The sequence below is a fragment of the Sorex araneus genome, chromosome 3 (genome assembly GCF_027595985.1).
Source record: "Sorex araneus isolate mSorAra2 chromosome 3, mSorAra2.pri, whole genome shotgun sequence".
Classification (NCBI taxonomy): domain Eukaryota; kingdom Metazoa; phylum Chordata; class Mammalia; order Eulipotyphla; family Soricidae; genus Sorex; species Sorex araneus.
In genome coordinates, this window is record NC_073304.1 from 40,030,796 (window position 1) to 40,045,352 (window position 14,557).

Sequence of the window (14,557 nt, forward strand, 5' to 3'; positions counted from 1 at the left end):
GTTCCTTTCTCTTTGGCTTCCTTCTTTTTTTGATCATTTCCTTCACCCGTTTCAGGAAGCGGTCTCCACTCTTAGAGTGCTTAATATGCTCAATGCGGACATTAATTCTCTTGGCAAGAATCTTGCCCTTGACTTGTTTGTTAACGACAATGCCAACAGCATGCTGGGTAACACTGTAGACTCTTCCAGTTTTGCCATGATAACATTTGTGGGGCATTCCTTTTTTGGACTATGCCCATTCCCTTTTTGTCTACGATATCACCTTTCTTGTATATACGCATGTATGTGGCCAAAGGAACAACTCCATGTTTTCTGAAAGGTCTAGAGAACATACAACGAGTCCCCCTCCGCTTTCCCTTTGTGTTGGTCATTTTAGTGATTTACTGGGCGCTGACGGTTCCGGCCGAAAGGTCAACAAAGTTTTAAGGTTTGCTGTAACTTGGATGAAATTGGAGGATATAATGCTATGGGAAGTGAGGTAGTAAGTAAAAGATAAATACTGGATGATCTCACTCATATGTGGAGTATAAAGAAAGAAAGGGATTAGACACTTTCTGATACAGACAAACTGGTATACAATTAATGGAGCTGAAGAGGCGATAGGAGTGGCAGGGAAGAGATTGCACAATAATGGTAAAGGGTCTTGAAACACTGGTGGAGGGAATGGGTGGGATAATTTTGCAAGTGGTAAACAACAACTTCAAAAGTACTTCAAACTACCATACTTCAACAAGAGTTAATTTTCAGGGAGAAAATTAAGGCAGGAACCAGTGATGTTGCTTGGAATTGAGTTCCCCAACTGCAATTTACACCAATTTTGATAAAGGCAGCATCCTATCCTATCTCCTACTTCTGAGTAAGATTTATTACTTATAAGATTTATATGATTTATTACTTATTGTATTACTTAAAATAATTACTTATTACTTATATTGTCATTTTCAGAATAATGTTTAGTTCGATGAAAATACTTTTACTTCTTTTTGGGCTGCACCCAGTGGTGTGGGCCAGGGGCATTTCCAGAAGTGCTTGGGAACTGTGTGGTGGTCACAGGTGCCAGGGTAAGAACTTGGAGCTCCCTCAAGTACAGAGCATGTGCTCCAGCCCTTTGAGCCATCTCCCAACTCTCCAAAATACTTTTATCCATTGCACTAAAAATCTTGGAAGAAAAAAGAAAATTTGTGAGTGACTCACCTTCACCCTGGGCAGATAGATTAATCCACTGAATGAAGTGAGGTTATTGTTCTGTAAATTCACATTACACACATTTCTAAATTGGTCAACTGGAATCAAATCCACAGTTCTGAATTTAGACAAAGTAAATATAATTATAATTTTAATAGGTTAGAAAAATAAACAGATTTTTCATGTACAAACCCAAAGACAGTTAATGAAGTCTTATCTGACAAATTATTTTCAAAAGAATTGACTTAAAATAAAAATGTGTGGATCAATAACTGAGTGAATAAATATTTTTTGGAACAGTATGTCATGGTACATATTTAAAAGACATGTCTAGCATCTTATATAAACATGATACTACTTTAATAGAAACTTCAAAAAATAAATTTCTGTCAATTTCTTTTGAAATTCATGTACATGTTCTAGAAATCATGGAAAGCTGATATGATAATTCATAAGATTTTCAGTTACAAAGTTATAGACTATAAAAACAAGCAGATAATTAAGGTAAGGGGTCTTTTATGCCATAAAAAGGATTTTGAATATTATTCTGAATGCAATAAACAGTCACTGAACAATGCTGAGAAGAAAAGTAATCTGAGAAAAACTTGCACTTTAGTAGGAAATATGGATAACAGAAGAATTTGCAGGGAATGTTACCGTGTAAGACACAACACCAAAAAATAAAGCACCACATAAGTTTGCAATATTGTTAATCTCCCAAGCTAGGCAAATGGCACTGAGTCTGATAATAAGGAAAAAATTAAGGAGAATATGTAATATCTAGACTATAGAATTTGGTGATTAAAGAGAGAAGACAAAAAAAGAAACTGAGCTGGAAAAATATTACAGTAGGTAGGACACTTGACTTGCACACAGTCCATCCAGGTTTGATCCTCAGTATCCCTAGGAGTGACCCCTGCCAGGAGTAAGCCCTGACACTGCCAGATGTAACCCCAAAACGGCATGACAGTGCTGCAGTGCTATAAAAATTAGCACTATTTTTTAGTTTCATTTTAAAGGGGAAATGTTAAAGGGAAAAATTAGTTTCATTTTAAAGGGAAAGTTAGTGTCAGATTTTGAAGTAAGAGTTCTTGTATAATAAAGTGTGTATTACAAGTCTCACAATGGAGACGTTACTGGTGCCCGCTTGAGCAAATCAATGAGCGATGGGATGACAGTGACAGCGATGTATTATTATAAAAGTTCTATAATAATGATTATACCTGATGGATGATGAAGTCCAATTTAGTTCCTGCATTTGAGAGAAGTCTGAATGCCCTTGTCGTTCTGCAATCATGTCAGAAGTAAGTCGGCCACCAAACAAATCTTTTGCACACTCGGTCTCTGATGATTCCTGTAAAAGAAGAACACTTAAGTGATTTCCTTTTACTGATGACTAAATGACATTAATTCTTTGGCTCCAAGTCTAAACAGAATGAACTAATTTCTTACTATTCCTCCCATTAAGTACATCTAGCTTCCACCTAATACTATATATAAAACAAAGACACTTAAAGGTACAATGAAGACCTTTAGACTAAAGAATGTGACTGGGGTGAGTTCCTTCATATGTTACTTGAATTATGGTAAGAATTTTATGTTTAGCCATTAGCCTCTGTTCCTAGTTGGGCCATATGCAGTCAGGAAAGCAATGGAAAACTGGCTGTTTAAAAATATGCCCACATGGGATATGAGCCTATGGAAATTTGGAGACTAGATTAATGTAGGGCATATTGATGCTCATCAGAACTGCTTTTCAGGATTGGAATGTGATTCTAATTGACAAGTAGCTGTCCCTACATGCTCACTTAAGTGGCTAACTGGATCTATGAAACAGATGGACCTTGGGGGTCTAAATGAATCCTGACATATTCTTTTTGCACCCTCTAAAGCACAAAATGCCATTAAGAACTGCTCTATCTGACAAGAAAAGAAGCAGATACTGCAGATGGCTATGTGGCAGATTTCCCTAAGTGGGAAGGCCCTGAACATAGCTGGCAAGTCTGACAGCTATGCTAGCCCCGAGGGGACTACAAATGAGTCTTGACGAGAATAGATAGTGACTTGTGAACTAGGCTTTGCTTACCCCATGGTAAATGCAAACGCTGAGAACTGTGAAGGAATGGAACAGAAGCTAGAGCAACAATTCAGACAGCTATTTGTTTCTTCATAAAAGAAATACATTTGACAGTGTTAAGTCCAACAAGGGCAGAGCAGTAGTCTTCTCAGAGTAATAGCAAAGTTGAGAGGATAATAAAGACACTGGCTTTCTACAATGAGGAGTTGGGACATGACAGGCTGGCTTATACCTTCCACCTTCAAGAGTGAGTGTTTGCAGTCAATGGGAACATGAGCAGGGCTAAAGGACAGTTTACCAGAGGAAATGTCTCTACCTTTCTGGTGGAAGAAATAAGGAAATAAAGAACGATGCTTGTATGAAAATGAACCTTTATTTATTTATATAGCTGAGGTAACATGGTTACAATTGCATTATTATATGATTTTTAATATCAAAAAGTTACCGCACCTCTGCCACCACCAAAATGCCTGAGACATTCCAGCACTGTCCATAATGTCATGTCTAGTCTGCCTATTTTCCTACTCCCAACCCATCTGCCACTGCTTGGTAACCTCATTCCACTGACTTTGCAATTATTATTATTATTATTATTAGCTTTTTGGGTCACACCGGGCAATGCACAGGGGTTACTCCTGATTCTACACTCAGGAATTACTCCTAGCGGTGCTCAGGGACCATATGGGATGCTGGGAATCGAAGCCGTATCAATCGCATGCAAGGCAAACGCCCTACCCACTAAGCTATCGCTGCAGCCCTGACTCTGCAAATTCTTGTTGAGAGATAATAATGCAGGTAGAACCACTAAGCTTTTGTTGTTGTTGTTGTTGTTTTTGGGGTGGGGGGCACTCTTAGCAGAGTTCTTGAGCTACTCCCAGTTGGGTGCTTGAGGGCCACACCTAACAATGCCCTAGTTGACCATGCAATGTGGGGGATCAACTCGAGGTCTTCTGCATGCAAAGTCTGTGCTCGGCCTATTGAGCCATCTCTCCAAGGCTAAACTTTTATTTTCTACGTTTTTGTCTCACTTTAAATACTGCTTCGAAATATTGTTCCAAATATTTCTTTCAAATTCAGTCCTATGTTCTGCTCTTTTGCTTTACATTTATTACTATGTTGATTCAACCTGTTTTTAGATCCAAGAAAACAGCAGAGCTCTAGAGCAGTCATTTTTATCTTGTTCCCCAAAATTGTGCTGTTCATGGTGTTGGAGCTATAGTACAGTGGGTGGGACACTTGCCTTGTATGCAGACGACCTGTTGTTGTTCCATAGGGTCCTCTGAGTCCTACTAGGAGTGATCCCTGAGCACAGGGCCAGGAGTAAACCCTGAGCACCACTTTGTGTGGACCCAAAACAAATAAAATGTAAAAAAAATAGCAAACACAAAAACCTGTATCGTTTATGTTTAAGGCCTTGAGTCCAGTGGGTCAAATGTAAGCAGTATTTCCTCTTTCCTGCCACTTCAATTTAGAAAATTGGCCAGAAAAGAAACTTTCCAAACCCAAATGTAAAATGTACTTTATATTCAAAGAAAAGTAAAATTTTAGTATCAACTAGTGATAAAACAATGCTCAAAATAATGATAGCCTATAATGTGAATATGCAGTTTGGACCAACTGCTATGAATCACAAAATAACTCACAATTGACATTCCATCCAGTGCTTTCAGTTCTGTTAGATGAAATATTACGAATAACCGGTAGTTTTCTTGGTTCCATACAATAATGTTTCCAAAAAGATTCAGAATGACTAGGTTGCACAAGGTCTAGGTAATAAAAAATACACATTAAAGTTATATGGCTCTAGTAAAGATTATTTTTCTCCTTAGAAGTTTTCTTTGGCAGAGGGGTCTCAAGTCAGTAGTCAACTCTGTGCCAACTGGGTATCATTTCAATGCAGGGTCCTGGAAAGAAATGCTGGTTGGGCCTTACAGTGTCAGAGATTATCTGGGTCACACCTATCTGGTAGTGATCTTGGGGCCTTCAGGGTGGCAGCTGGGTATTCTGGCTGTTCTGGCACCTGACTATTCTGGGAATCATTTGGTACTGAAAACTGAACTCCTAACTGCTATACTATGTTCCAGCCATAACCCACTGCAGTTTAATCATATCTTTCATATTTGAATTACTCTATAATTTCTAAGTTACTAGAATCATTTTTGGGGGTGACTACGAGCAGTGATTGGTGGTATCTGAGAGCCATTCTTGGTGATAATCAGTGACTTCGGTGATCTGAATGTTTTCAAGTAACTCTTTCAGTGCACTAATTATATTTCCAGATGATTAAGGTGCAATTTTGTACAAAATTTCAGTGATTTCTATTATATGACAAAATCTTGTTTAGGATGCTTGTGCGAAGTGCTAAGTATATTATCTATCAGCAGTGAAGACTTGAAAGGAACACTACTAAGGTTTTAAAAATACACCTTGTTAAATTTGTGTATATATATATGTACATATATACATATATATGTGTGTATATATAGATACAATGGGATTAGAAAACACTGCTTTTAAAAATAAATGAAAATACTTCTGTCTTTTGAAGTAGTAGAAGGGAATCTTAAGGGGAAAATAAATGAACAGTAAGTAAATGAGACAATAATTTTTTAAAAATTTGCCCTGGGAAAGAATTTTATCCCCCAAACAGCTTGGAGAATCGTTAGAAAGACTGAAGAAGGTACTAGTCAGGAATTATGAGGATTGAGTTTAAAATTTTTTTTTTGGTATTGAATTATTTTTAGGGAACAAAGAGATGGTCCAGGGGCTAAGAAGCATGAATGTAGCATGCAGTTCAATTCCTGAACCTACATGGCATCCCCGGGTATAACTCAGGAGGCCCCAAACAATGCCAAGTGTGACCCTGCATGGCCCAAGCACTGCTGGGTGGCTAAGAATTACTGGAAATAGCTCCTGGGCCCTTCAGCGTGGTTTGGGAGCCACCCTCATTGCTAAATTTAATAAAGGAGGTTATCAGTTTAGACAAACTATACTTACATATACATATGTTTGTATGTAAATGTTTATTAAATGCAAGTACATTTTAACAAATCTCGTTTGTTCGGGGGGGTTGGGGTTAGCTCCCAGAAGCACCCATGAAACCATACAGTGCCAGGGGTCAACCTGGGGTGAGCTCATTCAAGGCATATGCCTTAACCCTTGTATGATCTCTCTGGCCCCACACCTTCTTAGTCTTGGTATTTTCTATATTTTACACATTCTTTACGGTGAGCATGAATGATTTTCACAGTAAAAAGAAACAATAAGTATTTAAAAAACACAAGAACAGGGGCTAGGGAGATAGTAGAAGGGATTAGCATGAACCTGAACCAGGTTTGATCCCAGCATCACCTGAACTTCTGAGCATCGCCTGATGAAACCCTGGAAGTCCCAAACATGGAACATCCTTAAGGTGTGGCCCTGGAGGCCCCTAAGGGTGCCTCTGATGGTCTCCAGCATTCAGAGCCTGAGAAGCACATCCTAACTGGGCTCTCCCATTAGGCTCATCCCCAGCCTGGTTGGCTGAGAATCTCTAGGAAAGGCCGTGTGTTCACTGAATACTACTTGGGAGGTCTCCTTGAACAAGCAAACAAAAGACATGCAACATTACTACCCCACATAGTCACCTTTAAATTGTAGATCTCCTGATTGACAGCAATATAGTTATTGCTTACATATAATTCAGTTAGAGTAATAACATTTTGTAAACCACTTAGTGAAGCAATTTTATTGTTTTCAAGAGAAAGGGAATGAAGATGAAGCATGTTATCAAACATATGTTTTTCCAAACCAGTGAGAAGATTATTATTCATGCTTAGGCGTGTTAATTTAGTCAGCTTGGAAAGGCCTAGAAAAACAAGCAAATTAAAGAGAAAGTTCAGACAGTGCTGAAATTTTTAAAAAATAACTTGATGCTAGTTACTCTTTTCCTAAATTCAAGTGGCCTTAAAGAGTCTGCACTGGGGCCGGAGTGATAGTACAGAGGGTAAGGTGTTTGCCTTGCATGTGGCTGACCAGGTCATTTGGCTCCCCAAACATTGCCAGAAGTAATTCCTGAGTGCAGAGCCAGGAGTAACCCTTGAGCATTGGTGGATCTGGCCCAAAACCAAAAAAAAAAAAAAAAAAAAAGTATCTGTACTGTTAATCACCATTGCTTATCCTTGGTTTAAGAATGATATATTTATGCCCAGATAAACCCGGAGCCGCTGAGCGCGAATCGGACCCTCTGCGCCTAAAGACTTTGACTCCAAAGATGTAACACATTCGGGCATCCAGCGCAGCACCCGAGAGCGATGCATTGGGACACCAAACTGGGCTACAACTCGGTGCTGCTGGGGGTGGATTTTTTTTTCCTCCCCACCCTGTCTTCCTACATGGAAAGCGGCGGGCTGGCGGCACCATGTGGCAGGCGCCATCTTCTGATTCCAGACCCACAGGTATTCGGATTTTACTTTGGGGGCTCCCAGGAACTCATGGGAAGGGGGCGTAACCGGCACGCCCTCGGCCCAGATAAACCCGGAGCCGCTGAGCGCGAATCGGACCCTCTGCGCCTAAAGACTTTGAATTCAGAGACTTCTTACAGCAATGCACTGGGACTGTGAGCTGGGCTATGTAATTTCTGGCAGAATTCTCCCTGGACTTTATACAGAAATCCAAAACCGCGCCATTTATAATTGTCAGCAATGTGAATCGGTTCCATTTGAACAGGTCTGACTTGGGGGGGAAACTCCAAATAATAACAGTAAGTTTTTGTTGAAAATATTGAAGGTTTTTAATGTAGCAGCCACCTCTGGACTGTGAACTAAGCAAAAGCCCCACGCTGGCCGACGTGGCGTGGCGTACACCATACTATGAGGCTCAGGAAGGGGGATGAGGGGGAAAAAAAAAAGGGAAAAGGAAAAAGAGAAAAAAAAAGAGAGAGAGAGAGAGAGTTATGTCAACTATAGTGAGTTTTGTGTTGAATTATGGAATGTAATCAAGGTAAAGAAAAAATGAAGTGAAATTCATTAGTTATACAGTAGGGGGTAGGGGGTGGGGGCGGGGGGTATACTGGGGTTTCTGGTGGTGGAATATGGGCACTGGTGAAGGGATGGGTGTTTGAATATTGTATAACTGACATATAAACCTGAGAACTTTGTAACTTTCCACATGGTGATTTAATAAAAATTAAAAAAAAGAATGATATATTTATGAAAAGTATATGTATATATAGGTTTTGGGAAACATAGAATAAAATCATAAAAGCAAAATATCAAAAACCCTTAATATATGCTATGTCCAGGGGAAAACAAGAGAAATCTGTTAAAGTCTTGTGGGTAGCTATCTGAAAAATGTAGAAAAACTGTTTGGAGGATTCTTTCTTTCAGTAGCTTTATGGAGGGGGGAAAAGGAAAACAGGACTCAATTATACACAAAGCACAACTAATAGTATTCAATAATTATTAAAAACATATGTAGTTAATAAGGTATAGAATTAGGTGCTGGAGAGATAGTGCAGCAGGTAGGGTGTTTGCCTTGCACCTGGTCAACCTGGGTTTGATCTTAAGCACTGTCAGAAATAATTTCTGACTGCAATGCCAGGAGTAATCCTGAGTATCACTGAATGTGGCCCAAATTCAAGAAATAAAATAATATATGTAATTAATTTTAAGTATTTAACTGTTTGAAGTAAATTTTTTTATTTTATGAAAAGGTAGTATAAGTACATATTAAGCTATAATTCCACAATCCAAAGGTGCATAAGATACAGAAATGTCTCCTTCTCAGTTGGATTTCTAGTCCTTACCCTCCCTAACAAATATAATCCTGTTATCAAAATGCACTTCCAGGAATAATTTATGCTCAGTTAAAGATATATATTTGTGTGGGCATATACCCACTTCCACATAGTCCCCTTTTCAATCAATCAAAAGGTACACACTGTGATCATCCTAGTTTTTATTACTAAGAATTATTTACTCATTTGTGTAGGTAGAGAGATGAATCAGAGGAAATTATTAGTAAGCTATACATAGAATATTTCTTTCAGTTTATTCCCAGGATCAAAGCATAACATGGAGGTAAGAAGAATTAATACAGTTGGGAAGGAGTAAAAAAATATTTAGCATATTCCACTTTTTATGTCTTATTTTTTAGTTTCTGATGAGCATAAGTTGGAAGTTTGAAAGAAGATGAGGTAGTCTCTTTTATTCTTTCCGGATGAGGGTGCTAAGGTGTTAGTATTAAACTTTAAGCAGTCAAGTAAGACATACTACTTGATCTCATTGTCATAGAGACATTAGTAAAATCTCTTAATTGTGTGCTTAGATAAATATATAAGGTAATACAGTATACTTGAATTTCCATCTGTCATGAAAAAATCCATTTCTGGTACAGTCATCAAAGTTCCAAATCTAACTTTAATTATTTTGAAAAATGAATAAGGTTGTTTTACCTTTTTTTGAAAGTATTCCTGATTCATTCATTAATTTAGTACTAGAGATATTAATGACTGCTTATTTGTGCAGCACTAGATTTGATAATATATGGCAAATATTGGCAACAAGGAGAGGAAAGGAGAAAGAGGGCAGGGAGGTGAAAGTTGGCCTAACTGGGTTCATACAGAGCATTAAGAAGTATTGAGAATTCTCTGTCCCAAATCTTGAAAATTCTCTACAGATATTTCTATTCACAAATTCTATCCTCAGTGTTACCCATTTTAAAAAGTTTGTTTTGGTTAATTAGGCATTCACATTATAATATGCTTAAGCTCTCGATTACCATACCTTCTATCTTTGATATGCAATTTCCATCTAGCGTCAGCTCTTCCAAATTAATACAGGATTCGAAGCCTTCCATTTTTGTGAGATTATTATTACTGAATGAAGCCCATTTCAAATTTTCCAATCTCTCTAAATTTGTGATTTCAAAGAGATTTTGCCCATCAAAATTTAAGGCAGTTATCTGTAGGATAATTCACATTACATGTAACTTATCAATAAATTCAACAATAAGATAACTAAAATACCCTATATCTTAGTGAAATAATTAAAATTGGAAAGTAAACATCACTGATTGACAGTCTCTCATGGACAGCATGAAGCTCTTAGTTTACCAAGAATCAAAATTTGACAGATTATAACTGCAAGAGGGACTTGCATGGTTGTCTGGATACTACAGTGTGCCAGTCAGATTCCCACTGCAACGAAGGACTCAGCTGCTGGGAAAAAGCCTTCTGCTCTCAGCCCCTTCCAGGACACTGCCTTGGTGCACATGCTACCCTGCCCGAGCCCAGGCTTGCACAGGTTGGTCCACATCCAAAGATAAAGAGACATGAAGGGCTGGCTATTTCAGCCCAATTTAGGACTGATTTTAAGGGTCATTCTCACTGTTTCACTCCCCAAGGAGTCAGATTGTCACAGTGCCTGTATCAGTCAATATCTGTCTATACCCTGTAATAAAAATGCCACTAATTGCTTCCAATTTCAAGGGTCAACCTCTTTTTAGTTCATATGCTATTTTGGCAAGAGAATTTTAGCAGCAAGAAGCTGTTCCTGCTCCAATAACCTCCTTTTCCATGGCTGTATTCCAACCAGTTTCCCTATCCTGTGCCAAGATTTACCTTTATCAAGATTTATTCCTTCACCTTCCCACACAAACTTTCAATTTGATCTCTGCCTTTGAGGATCTAAAAATTTACATGTTTACACGGCCATATTATTAGAATCTGCCCTCTGGCTTTGTAGTATAGCTTTATCCCAACTTTTCATTCTGTGGTGATGACCATCAAGGCTAAGCTCCTGTAACATTACAACCCCCAGCCCGAGCCCGACCTCCCTATTTTATTTTAATGTCACTTCCAATAATGTCACTACTCCTTACCTACCTGTGTTCTCTTTATGACAAACAAAAGTTGAACAAATATTCATTGAAATCAAGCTCTTAAGTTATATTTAGTAAAATAACCTTTACCTTCAAGTGCCAGTTTGCAACCAGATGTAAATGTGGTACTGTCTTTGAAATCTGTGTCAGAATTTTGGCAACAGGCCATATACTAAGTGTCCGTGGCTTTTCCTCTTTTGTGCTAGAATGCTGTATGAGAGAAAACTAATATAATAAAAAACATGATGAATAAAGAAAATAGCAGATAGAGATTCATACATTCATAGTTAATAGTATTATTTCTTAGAATAGTAGTCACTGAACGATTTTAAAATGGCATTTTGTTTTAAAATGGTTTTTTTTTTAGCTTATTTTAGGTCACACTTGGCAATGCTTAGGGGTTACTCATAGTTCTGCACTCAGGAATTTACTCCTGGCAGTACTGGGGGGACCATATGGGATGTCAGAGATCGAACCCGGTCTGCAGGGTGCAAGGCAAATGCTCTACCTGCATACTATTGCTCTGGCTCCTTAAAATGTTTTCTATAACTTGGATATTTTTTAAAATTATATATTTATGAGAAGATAACTATATAATCATGAAAAGATTAATAAAAACCACATAATCACTCCTAAGGACTGCTGACAGGTTAGAACATTACTGCTATCTTAGAAACTTATTGCATGCCCTATTCCAGTCCTCTCTGCTCCTTTTCCCAGAAGCAATCACTTTTCTCAAGTAAATCAATCTCCAGGAAATCTCCAATTCTATATCCATAAGCCTGTGTTTTTATTCATAAAAATTCATGCAACTTTTTTGTGTAAACTGAATAGGTGAGCTTTATATACCTTTCTATTTTGCTAAACATGAGATTCATCTATGCCATTGGATGCAGCTGTAGTTCATTCATCCAGCATTGTTATATGATATTTCCTTACTGATTCTTCTATCAGAGAATATTGGGATTGATCTGAGTTCTGCAGCTATAAGCACTATTGTCATAAATGTTTTGTGCATGACTCTTGGCAAATACTCACAAGAATTTCTTCGGTATAAATACAACTTTCTTGTTCATAGCTTTACTAAATGCTAGATTGTTTTCCAAAATGGTTGTATCAATTGTAACCTTTATGCTAAATTTTCATTTTTGCCAATTGTTGCTATGAACTGGCAGATCACAGTGGTTTTACTGTTAACAGTAAATCTTTAAATCTTTTGGATTCAAATCTTTTTTCTTTATAAAGGATGTTTTTGTCAGTTATATTGAAAATTTTTTCCCCTAGTATGAAAGTTGTCTTTTTTTCTTTCTTTGTGGCATTTTCTTTTGAGAAATAAGTTATTCATTTTCACAGTGAATTCACTTTTTCATAGTTCACTGCGAAGTATGCACCCAACCCTGGAGCCCTCTCCAGACTTCACATACATTTAAAATCAGGAAAGAAACAAACCAAAAACATGAATGTGGCAAATGTAAATTGCTTAGTATATATCTACATTTGTATAAGATTTGTATAAGATCTGGGCTGGAGCGATAGCACAGTGGGTAGGGTGTTTGCCTTGCACGTGGCCTACCCAGGTTCGATTCCTCTGTCCCTCTTGGAGAGCCTGGCAAGCTACCAAGAGTATCCCACCCACACGGCAGAGCCAGGCAAGCTACCATGGTGTATTTGATATGCCAAAAACAATAACAAGTCTCGGGGCTGGAGCGATAGCATAGCGGGTAGGGCGTTTGCCTTGCATGCGGCCAACCCAGGTTCGAATCCCAGCATCCCATATGGTCCCCTGAGCACCGCCAGGAGTAATTTCTGAGTGCAAAGCCAGGAGTAACCCCTGTGCATCGCCGGGTGTGACCCAAAAAGAAAAAGAAACAAGTCTCACAATGGAGACATTACTGGTGCCCGCTCGAGCAAATCTATGAACAATGGTATGACAGTGTTACAGAGTAACACAATGAATATTAAGCAATAAAAATCTAACCTGAGTAATCTTTGTTCCAGAAATAAATTTTGTAGCTGCTATTGCTTCTTCTTCAGAAATGAGGAGTCCATCTAAATGAGTAAGAGTCTTTAATCTACTAATAACACTCAGCCTTAATGTATCTGGCTTGGGAAAAATAAGAAAAAGTTAATTTTATGAAATATTACATGAGCATGACACAGAAAGAAATTGTTTCTTAGTTTCTTCCCATAGATAGCTCTTATTTTATTATATATCTAAAAATAAAAGCCTTGGGGGCCGGAGCGATAGCACAGCGGGTAGGGCGTTTGCCTTGCACGCGGCCGACCCGGGTTCGATCCCCGGCATCCCATATGGTCCCCCAAGCACCGCCAGGAGTAGTTCCTGAGTGCAAAGCCAGGAGTAACCCCTGAGCATCGCTGGGTGTGACCCAAAAAAGCAAAAAAAAAAAAAATAAATAAAAGCCTTGATTCTTTAAACTCTTCTTAAATTATAGTTATGAAACAGTGTGGGGGTGGTGAAAATTTGGAAACAGAAAACGTATTGGATTTTTAATGACCAAAAATGAATACAAAATCAACTATGTAATGAGTCTGAAGTGCTTCTGGCATACATGATGGCTGAAATTAAATTTCACTGAAGAATCAATTTGTCCTGTTTCTAAGTAGATAGATCTACTCTTATAAAGGAGGAAAATCCTATAATAGATCAAAAAGTGGCTGTTGAAAAGGGTTCTAAGAACACCTGCAGTGTTTTCTGTTTATGAATGAGCATTTAGCTAGTCAGCTTAATGCCAGTCATTAGCCCTTGACATATAATTTGAAAACAGGAGATAACTTTAAATAATTTAAAAAATGTTAAGCACTGATATAAAAATATATATGGCAAGCTACCCGTGGCGTATTTGATATGCTAAAAACAGTAACAAGAAGTCTCACAATGGAGATGTTACTGGTGCCCGCTCGAGCAAATCGATGAGCAACGGGATAACAGTGACAGTGACAGTGATGTATAAATATTTATATGCATACATACACATGCACATATATAAAGATAGGACTTGTTTTAAAGCCTTGAAGATAAACTGAAGTACATTTATTGAATATACAAATGCATTAGCGTGAATCTACATTTGTTGTGAGAAAAAAGTGTTAAATCAAAGGTCTGTCTATAAAAAAACAAGATACTTTGAAAATTCAGATTTATGAGAGGAAGTGACATTTGGGCTTAACATAAAGAACAAATAACTCAAAGTACTACAGGTTAGGATGTAGTATATACCAAAATAGGTCCCCATAATAGTATGTTTCTCACTATATTCTGTTATTCTTGGTTCCTATGCCTCATTACAATTGAATTCTAGCACACTAAACTGTACTATATAAATTCTTGAGTTTTGCAAATGGCAATGATATCTAACACTCCTAATGTCATCATACTATCCAACTATTTGAGGTTACAAAATAAATCTGATATAA

General features: G+C 37.9%; 1 protein-coding gene across 2 annotated transcripts in view; it reads right to left on the reverse strand.

Annotated features, from left to right (window-relative positions):
* The window catches only part of LRRC9 (leucine rich repeat containing 9), a 116,844-nt gene that overhangs the window by 40,718 nt on the left and 61,569 nt on the right, over window positions 1–14,557 (reverse strand). For both annotated transcript variants that reach the window (XM_055130088.1, XM_055130087.1), the window contains exons 19-25: window positions 13,101–13,226; window positions 11,213–11,347; window positions 10,027–10,204; window positions 6,889–7,109; window positions 4,906–5,028; window positions 2,409–2,539; window positions 1,195–1,303 (exon numbers count right to left, since the gene is read on the reverse strand). In XM_055130088.1, the coding sequence (XP_054986063.1) occupies window positions 1,195–1,303; window positions 2,409–2,539; window positions 4,906–5,028; window positions 6,889–7,109; window positions 10,027–10,204; window positions 11,213–11,347; window positions 13,101–13,226 (1,023 nt within the window). The remainder of the gene's footprint in view (window positions 1–1,194; window positions 1,304–2,408; window positions 2,540–4,905; window positions 5,029–6,888; window positions 7,110–10,026; window positions 10,205–11,212; window positions 11,348–13,100; window positions 13,227–14,557) is intronic.